The sequence below is a fragment of the Podarcis pityusensis genome, assembly GCF_964106645.2.
Source record: "Podarcis pityusensis genome assembly, chromosome: 8".
Taxonomy (NCBI): domain Eukaryota; kingdom Metazoa; phylum Chordata; class Lepidosauria; order Squamata; family Lacertidae; genus Podarcis; species Podarcis pityusensis.
This window is the reverse complement of record NC_138033.1, coordinates 45,999,758-46,009,673: the sequence shown is the minus strand read 5'-3', so window position 1 is coordinate 46,009,673 and position 9,916 is coordinate 45,999,758. Positions and strand designations below refer to the sequence as shown.

Sequence of the window (9,916 nt, the reverse complement as noted above, 5' to 3'; positions counted from 1 at the left end):
CAGGGTGCCCGGGCACCCACAAAATTCCCCATGAAGGGGCCGGGCACCCACAGATTTTGGTGCCAGGGACATGCACACTGCATGGCACCCACAGCCCCAGGACCCATGGTCAAGGGGGCTAAGTTGACACTCCTGGTTCCCAGCACCCCACACAAATGACACTTCCCAGGATTATCAGTGACTCTTGAAGTGGTTTTTAAGAGTGTGTTTTACCATATGGTGAGGATGTGATATAGATGACTCTGAATGCTCACAAGCAGCCCATTCTCACCAGTCACACCCTGTTGGCAGCAAAAATAACAATGGCATGAAGACTTAGTTTGGGCTGGGTATGCAGATGAGACCCAGCTCTACCTCTTATTTAAAGCAGATCCAGTGAAGGCGGCGAATGTCCTGTGTGAGTGGTTGGAGGATGGATGGCGTCTAATGGATTGAGGTTGAATTCCAACAAGACAAAAGTATTGTTTCTTGGGGGCAGGGAGGGCAGAGACATCTGAAGGCAGCCCTGTATATAGGGAAGCTTTTTAAGGTTTAATGTTTTGCAATGTATTTATATACAGGGGTACCTTGGGTTAAGAACTTAATTCACTCTGGAAGTCTGTTCTTAATGTGAAGCACCACTTTAGCTAATGGAGCCTCCTGCTGCTGCTGTGCTGCCGCTGCACAATTTCTGTTCTCATCCTGAAGCAAAGTTCTTAACCCGAGGTACTATTTCTGGGTTAGCGGAGTCTGTAACCTGAAGCATATGTAACCTGAAGCATATGTAACCCGAGGTACCACTGCATGCTGGAAGCTGCCCAGAGTGGCTGGGGCAATCCAGTCAGATGGGCAGGGTCCGACTACTACTACCACTAATGATGTAAGTTTTTATAGACGCCACTGGATGCATGACGGCAGGTATCATGCATCTGAAGAAGCAGGCTCCAGTAATTCATGAAACCATGACATCATAAGTCCATTTGTCTTTACATTTACCTTACTTCCCTTTAAGCTAACAGCAGTTTGTCATTCTGTCCAAAGTAGGAAGGAACTATGATGAGTTTTAACTATGGTTGAGCAAAACAAACCAGGATCAGCAATAATGGTTTGATCTTGGGTTGTTTGGCCAAAACAGAATGTAAGGAAATGACATGGTGCCTCCTGTGTAGGTTAGGCTGAGGCTGAGTTACTGGCCTGTGGTCACCCACTAACAGTGTCTAACACTGTATACTTAACTACACTGGCTCCTTGACTGGCTGCAGTGTCACTCTTTGAGCTTGTGCTGTTGGTTTTTAGGAATCTGCTTGCTTCCACTGAGCTCTATGTGCTGGCGGTCATGTGTCAATTGGACGTGTGCAGAATGGTTGCCGCCTGTATATACAGACACTCTTACAGGCAAACAGGGAGTTGCCTGGAAAGCACACAGTGCAAGAGGCATGGGGCACCTCTACTCTGTTGGCTAAATAAGGTTCAGCAGAAGTCCTAAATGCCTGTTGGAGGATGTAGGGAGCTCAGAAAATAGCATGCAGGTCAAATCCTGGTCCCCGCCCCTGCGTTACAAAAAGTTTATGACTTTTCAATATTCTCTCAGGAAAAATAAACTTACATTGCAATCCTATGTATGTTTACTCAGAAATAAAACCCTTCAGTGCAACCCACCCTTGCACTTTTTAAGGGAAATTAGGAGTGTGCTCAACAATATACAATACACTTATGATTCAGTATTATTACAGGTAAAGCTTTTTTAATTTAAAACATTAACACAAACCAGTTCATAAAGCTGCATCTGATAATAATTTGAAATGTAATGTTGATTAGAATTGGTATTCCATAAAATTCACAGGATTATTCTTAATTCAAGATGGCTCATACAGGTGAATAGGTGAACAAGTTTAGAAAAGTAGTACATGAGAATACTATATATTAAAATTCATAAATATGTTTCTTCTAATCTAAGAGCACAAAAACATTTTCAGAACCCTGCTCACTTCCCTGGGAGAGTTAAGCTTCTGCTTTAAAATTTCTCTTTGAAATCAATTTGACTTTCGTTACATGCTCTTCAGATTTAGAAAAATATAAACAAAATTTGGCACAAGCAGCCTATTGAAACAGGCTTTCCAAATGTTTATAAATTAGACTTTGGCCATTGATCATTCTAATTGTTATTATCATCCCCCGCTGCTGCTCCTTGGTTAAATGTAATCTTTCTCAAAAGAAAAGCAGCATCTACTATGCAGAGAGCACACAGGATCAGACAAAACACCTGCAAATGAAAAGAAAGTAGTTCAGATGCCAGTAAAATGTTCTGGGCATTATTCTTTATTGAATCACAGCAACAGCCTGTGCCTAGTTTACAGCATCTGCCACAGCTCATCAAAGAGTCCTGTCCTGTGAATTTCAATTTTAATGTTTAATTTGTGATAGATGAAAAAAACGGAATTCTTTTTATCTTGTGTTCCATAAAGTAATCTCTGCCCCAACTATTTTGGGGAAATCATCTCCGGTTTGACCTTGCCTGACTTCTATCAGTTGTATTCTTCCAGTAGGCTCCAATACTTACTCATCTCAATAGGCTACTCTGACCATGGTAAAATAGGGATACAGTATAGTCATACCTCTTGTTACGTTTGCTTCATGACACGTTTTTTCAGGTTGCGTCCTGCGGCGACCCGTAAGTACTGGAAAGGGTTACTTCCGGGTTTCACCACTTGTGCATGCGCAGAAGCACAAAATGACATCACGCGCATGCGCAAAAGCAGCGAATCACGACCCACGCGGGTTGCGTTCCTTTCAGGTTGCGAATGGGGCTCCGGAATGGATTCCGTTCGCAACCAGAGGTACCACTGTAGTTGCACCTTAGACAAATGGGGATGGTGGAGAAGGATAACATACCTACTTTAACAGAACTGATTGGGCACTGTTGCACTTGGCAAGTCTGGATGTAAATTATATTCTTCTCTTTCATATAAGAAACGTGATATGAACTTGTATGCCATTGTTCCGTTTTAATGCCGAAAATACTATTATTGGCCCCACTGGTAGAATAACAACTCACTGAATGAAATTATTAACGTTTGCAGAACCCCGTTGATTTCACTGTTACTTGCGCCAAACTAGATGTAATTCCACTGACGCAATTAGAAACACACTGATATTTTTCTTTAAGAGTAAAAAGCAGGTGTGGGAGGTCCAATCATGATCCTGGCCTGGGATAGGAGATTCAAATGCTTCACTATAGTCCTGATTTAGATCCGTCCTAACCAGCTATTTGTATTAGGAGAAAAGTTCTCACCAATGGCTGCAGTCCAAACACAGAGTGCATTTAGATGTGGGGATTATTGGGTTGGTTTTCCTGGTTATGATGCTAGCACTTACTGAATTGGTTATGATGCTAGCACTTACTGAATGTTCAGTAAGTAACATTCTTTTTACACTACATTATGGAACTGTGGCTTTTTGATCAAGAGACACCACCATGACACCAGTGAATGATATGCTATCAACCCCCACCCTTTATGCACATGTATTCCCTCCCCCCCCCCCCCGGATTCACCCATGAAAATGCCTGGACAGACATTTTGGAATATATGCTAGAATACCACCCCAAAATTTGTGACATGACTAGTTGCCAGGATGCTGCCCAAAATCTCACCCCACAATTTTCCAGGTCAACAGTGTTGCAAATGGAAACAATTAACATGGAAATGAGCAGATTTTGCTAGATTTCCAAAACTGGCTTTTATATTGTGTGAAAGATCACATAAAAGCAAACATTATCAAGTAAGGAAATGTCAGGAAAAATGATTAAAATAGTGTCTGAAAGCAGTCATAATTTTGCAAGCCATGGTCTACCAAGCTGGGAATGTCACATGTGAAAGGCTCCTCTGGCTTTCATTTCTATGATACAATACTATCCAGACTCTCTTACTTACCCCTCCAACCAAAGTTTCAACTACGGTTTTTATTACTGTTGCACACAGTCCCACAATGAAGAGAAACAGCGCCCCCACCAGGGAATTGAAAGCATCCTGCAAAATATAGCAAATAACATGGCTTAATGTTGACTCCAGGACCAGGCACCTGAGGTTTGCTACCTGAGGTTGTGTAGTCAATGGCATCCTGTAAGCCAGGGTGCATAGTACATACGTGAGGCCAGGAAAGTTATTTTGGCACCCAAGATACAGGGATATTTATATATTATCAAAACATCTAGACTGTTCCTTATTTACAAAAAAGAATCCCGCAGCAGTTACCAAAATATAATAGAACAACACATTATGCAAAGAAACAATTAAAAAACTAAAATTACCAGTTAGGTATGAGGCCATCACATGTAACTGCAGTATTTCAACACTTTCTCAGACCTTGAATAGCCTAGATTGCAATCACCATATGCCCAGGAGGACACACGTTTTAACCTGGTGCCAAATCCCATCAAAGCTGGGGCATTCCGAGGGGGTTAGAATTACAGAGTCTGAGTACCATCCCAAAGAAGGCTCAACCACATCACCACCTGGTGTGCAACAGGCTGTTTTCCCTTTTTGCTTACTACTCTCTCATCTTTTGACCCCATTTCTCTGCTCTCTTTTTCTGTATCTCCCCTCCCCCCCGCCCCGCCGGTTTACCATTGTTTACTGAGGGAAAAAATGGATTTTTCTTTTTTTCAGGGGGGAATAATTTAAACTTTTTAATTATAGTTTAATCTGACTGGCGCCAATCTTAAGTATACGTATTCAATTCAAATAATCCTATGTTGGACAGCAACAAAGACTTCTATGGCAAATCTACATAATTTTAATCATTTTATGCTCTCTCAAAAGATGAGTAAAAGGAGATGGACATCCAAATCCAAGCAACAGTGACACCAAGTGGCCTTCTCTCAGTAGTGCTGTCTCAGTAGAGTTCATAGTTCATTGTTTTCCAAAAAAAATCCCCAAGTGAACAGCTCATCAGATTCTAATCTGTACGTTCAGGGTCAAATTAGACATTACACGGGAGATCCATGATCAGGGATTTTGTTATTTAATAGAATCATATAATTGTTGAATTGGAAGGGACCTTAAGGGTCATCTAGTCCAACCCCCTACCTAGTAGTGGGTGAGTGAACCATCTGCCATGTTAAATTCTCAGCAGTGGCCCACAGTGGTACTATATGAGAAACTTAAAATAGCAGATAGTTCAGTCATAGCCTGCAGATTGTGATGATGGTGCTGATAAACCCACAGACATTGGGAAAGACCCCTGGATGGGACTTTGTCAGAACATCCCTTGAATCTGGAAATGGCTGTAGCCGGGATTTTTGTTGGGAGGGCAGGACTATGTTGGGGGGCAGGACTTTTGATGGTGGGGCAGAACCGATGTTATTGGTCAGTTATGTATTTATTATTTTACTTTCTCAAACACAATCAAGCAGGATTCTGGCTATCATTTCTCTGCTGCATATTCTGTTGTAGGTTACAGAACCTTGTGTTTCTTAACTAAGTTAACAATACTGAACTATATGATGGGGGGGCAAGTAGGATAGTTAAAAGCACAATATTCACTTTTGTAATATATGACACTGTAAGCATGTTGCCTCAAACAAAAAAGGGCGGTGAACTATTATTGATTAGAATAAGATGCACAAAATAAAATAACAAGCTTAGATTTTAACTTCACACACTTAGTGATTGCACCACCAAGCAATCATTTGTATTTATGCGATTTAAATTGCTATTGCAATTTAAACTGCACATAGTTTTCCTATCATATGGACTTCACCTGCAATACAAACAGATGTGAGGGCCATTTCACACATTTCAGATGGTGAAGGTATGGTTAGTTGGGAGGTACTGCCTCTATTTGCTCCCTGGCAGTGTAATTCTGTTTGCAAACATGCATTTGTAGCATTCATGCTTTACATTTTTAAGTATATGCTTAAAATGTCTTATCAGCATGCAGTGCAATCCTGTGCATGGAATTAATCATAGAGTGTTCAGTGGAACTTACTTTTTTGCAAATGTGTCTTTAGGATTTCAGCCTGGGAGATATACATGTGTGAATCACCTACATCCAAATATAATACTCTATGTGAAAGAGATCTGTTTGAACCTAATCTCTGTTTCAACAACATAATCGAATTCATCCCCAAGGTATGCTAAGTACTTCCTTCCCTGCCATAGGATGCAGAAAGAGAGCAAAACAATAGGTTGTAGCCAACGTTAGTTCTAACTAACTTAGCGTTAATTTCTATGGGTCTGCTCTGAGCAGAACTTAAGATACTTCCCAATATTTTGTAAAGTGATGCTTGAACCCAGACCTATCGCTGATTCCCCTAAGGCCACATCTCTGTCCTCAGAAGGGGGGGGGGAGGCAACATCCCCAGAGTCCCCCAAAATAATAGTTAAAAACCACCTCTATATATGTACTCTTCAGTTCAATGTTTTTAAATTGAATTAACTGCATTAAAAATAAACAATTAAAAGGACTGAAAATATAACATTTTGTTGTTTCTTATCAGTTCTTTTACTGATCTTTATATTGATCCTCTACTCTTCTGTTTATAAAAATATCCTTCCATCTTTCACAGTAGCTGCTGTACGGTATTCAAAAGTGTAGCTTTTATTTGTTTGTCTGAATGTTAATAACTGTCTTGTATTGTGGTAATAAGGACAGGTGGGAGGAGAATGCTTCTCCCTACTCCCAACAGTTGTTTTGGAAATGGAAGGGCGGAAGTTCAAAATACCAGCACAATTCCTGCTGTTTGGTTTTGTACTTTTGCAAGACATGTATACACAACAATAATTTGTGCACATTAATACTTACAGCCAAGGGCCAAAATAAGAAATTCAGCTTTTTTTGCAGATTCAGCAGATATAGTAAAAAGAATAATAAAGTAATGACAAATTCAATGATCACGAGTGCTAAAAATGCTTCATGAGATCTGTTAACTGCAAAACAGATGGTTGCCATAAAAGCTACAAGCTGCAAGAAAGAAAGACAGAATATTGACTTAGGATCATACATACATACATAGTCATACTACAAATATTCCAGTGTTGCAAAACTATTTACATAGGATGCTGTCATATAGTCAGACCACTGGTTCATCTTGCTCAGTATTGTTTGCCACAATGGCTGGCAGTGACTTTCCAGGGTTTTAGGCAGTTGTTCTATCCCTGAGCTATTAACTTCAAGTTACTAAAATAATCACACCCAAGCTTTAAGACCCTACTGTAATTTATAAATTTAAAATTTGGTAGTTGTTCAATCAATGTTTTATTTGGAAATACTGGCTCTATAGTGTGTCTTTAAAATGGGCCTGAATACAACTTGCCTTGCCTATGATTCAAAGATCTGGAGGTGTACTGTTTTCTTCCCCTCCTCAAAACAAGAGACTAAGGAGGTGCCTTCTATACATGGGTCCCCAAAGAAGTGTGCATGTGTGTGAACTGAAGAACACAAACTGCTGCCATATGGTTTTGAACGCTACTTTTGTCATGTGGCAAAAACCTCAGACTAGATGCAGCTATTTAGAAAACAAAAACTCCAAACATATTCAGTGAATTCACTTATCATCTAGTTTGCCCCAAAGAATTAAATAATCATAATAAGGCGGTGGGATTTAACAATGCACGCACACACACATATATTCTAATAGTCAAATAAGAGAGAACGTATGTGTAATTCCAGTTTATATCTGTATTGGATTTGATACTGTGTTTACATACAAAAGCATTTTCAAACATCTTTTAATTTTCATATAAGCAATAATTGGTGCTGGTCTTCTTGTTCTGAAATCGCTCTGAGATATTTTATGAGAAGCGATTGATACATGGAAATAAATAAATATCTGGCAACACTTGTATTGTAACACCAGAACACCAGAAATCTACTCCAAAGCAGGTCCTATTTGAGTTTAACAGGGTGACATCCAGAGAAGTGGAAATAGATGGCTGGCTACAAGAGGCAAAAATCAGCATTGCTGAAATTTTCCAGTTCCTTTAAAAATGACAAATGTGGAACACTCCTTGCTCCAGTGAAAGAGAAGAGCTGGAAAGCAACACTAAAACAAAGTTAAACGTTTTGAAGGTTCACTTAAACTAAGGCACACAGACACAGGGCAGAGTGGCATCGCTTGACAGCAGTCACCTCATGGGTGTGAACCAACTTGTCAACATCCATATAAATATGCAAGTAGCACTCACCACCTCAGAGAACCGCCCTGAGACCCCCGGGTATAGGGCAGTATATAAATTCTAATAATAATAATAATAATAATAATAATAATATATGTACTCTCACACAAAATACAGCAATTTGTTTACCGGGCACTTAATTTGTAAACAGAAGAGGCAAAGATGCCAGGGATCTGGAAACATTACCCTCCACGTCCCCCTCCCAAAACTTAGAATCCTGGGGTTTAAAGTGAATGCGCTCTGCACAAGCTCAGAGACTGCCTCCCCCTCTATTCTTGCTTCACTGTTGAGCCCCTGAGGTTACAAAGAGACTGCAGGGAGGCCCATATGAAGACCCACCACCACACGCCAAGGCTTTAAAAACTGTTTTTAATTTTAAATCTAACCTCAGCTCCCCCCTCCCCTCCCCTCAGCCCGGCTTCATACCATGCGGGCAATCTTGAGGCCTCCCCTCACGGAGTGCAGGAAAAGGTAGTTCACTTCCACCATGGTCACATCTGAGAAGCAGAAGCGCCGGGCGGGCGGGCGGTGCCGGAAAGAGCGCCGGTTGGGCTGTGGCGCGCCCGCGAGCCCCAAGCTACGCTGCCGACGGAAGGCACCTCCTGCGGTTGCTGGGCTGAGCCACTGGCTTAGTTCCTCTCGCTCCGCCTGACCCACCTCGCAGGGGTGTTGCGGCGAGGATCAAAAATGGAGGCAGGGGGACCAGGGAGAGAGGGGATCCATGTATCGGGAATAATGCTACGTCGCAGCGCGTGTGGGCATTTACAAGCATGGTGTTTTTTTTAATAAAAAAATAAGGGCGCAATGTTATCTGATTATTTCAATATATATATAATGAAAGCCTCAAACAAGGAAGTTTTCCCTGTATGGTGGAAGGACTCCGTTAATCTCCAAAACCATATATATATATATATATATATATATATGCCCAGTAGTTGTTTTTAGCCGGTCAACCTAGCCGTATTAAACATTTCATGTTGTATATATAATGAAAGCCTCAAACAAGGAAGTTTTCCCTGTATGGTGGAAGGACTCCGCTAATCTCCAAAACCAAATTGATTAGAGCGACTAACAAAACACACTAACCTGTCGAAAGCAAAATCGATCAGCTTCCGCTCTTTCCGCCTCTTCTGATGTCTGAATCAAATGATGGGGTTTTGGCGGAAGCCAAAAGGTTTTGCTTTAAAACTTGGACACACAAAACTATTCATGTTCAATACCTGGAGATATCTTAGAAGAGGAACATCAGGGTTTATTTTGCCACAAAACTGTTATAACAATGCTTTTTTGCTAGGTTAATAATCCCAAATAAAAAGCACACCTGACCAAAAGCATCTTCGAGTCTCCTTCCTGATATCTGCGTACACGTGTGTGGTTGCATACATTTAAAGTACATGGTTTCCCCACCAAAGAATCCTGGAAACTTTAGTCCCCTCCCGAACTACAATTCTCAGCACCCTTCACAAACGACAATTACCACGATTCTTGGGGGGAAAGCCACGTCCTTTAAATGCACGAAGAAAAATTTTCACGCTCGGGGCTGGTAATGTTTGAAGTGGTGCTTGTATGTTCAGAGTATCCATTCAGTCAGCGTTATAAATGCATAGGTTCACGTTGCATTCCACATTCAATCGCGTAAGTCCACAACATATGGGTACAAATTCCAGCGTGGAGAGGGGAACCTCTTGTTCACTCTGCGCCCGAAGTGACAGCAACAGTCTGCACGATGGGGCGGCTTACTCGCAAGGAGGCGTACATAG

General features: G+C 41.2%; 1 protein-coding gene across 1 annotated transcript; it reads right to left on the bottom strand.

Annotated features, from left to right (window-relative positions):
* Positions 1–1,703: 1,703 nt before the first annotated feature.
* On the bottom strand, positions 1,704–8,869 carry LOC308482928 (chemokine-like factor). The gene is made up of 4 exons (XM_081016421.1): positions 8,583–8,869; positions 6,784–6,942; positions 3,912–4,007; positions 1,704–2,242 (listed from the first exon to the last, which is right to left on the bottom strand). Exons 1-4 carry the CDS (start codon positions 8,643–8,645, stop codon positions 2,135–2,137), a joined length of 426 nt encoding a protein of 141 aa, XP_080872547.1. The 5' UTR covers positions 8,646–8,869; the 3' UTR covers positions 1,704–2,134.
* Positions 8,870–9,916: the final 1,047 nt, after the last annotated feature.

Excerpts from the sequence above, each read along its gene's own strand:
- LOC308482928 (XM_081016421.1), bottom strand. The coding sequence starts at position 8,645 with ATGGTGGAAGTGAACTACCTTTTCCTGCACTCCGTGAGGGGAGGCCTC. Across the intron at positions 6,943-8,582 it reads GCCTCAAGATTGCCCGCATG|CTTGTAGCTTTTATGGCAAC; the intron begins GTATGAAGCCGG and ends TCTTTCTTGCAG. Across the intron at positions 2,243-3,911 it reads TTGAAACTTTGGTTGGAGGG|GTGTTTTGTCTGATCCTGTG; the intron begins GTAAGTAAGAGA and ends TTTCATTTGCAG.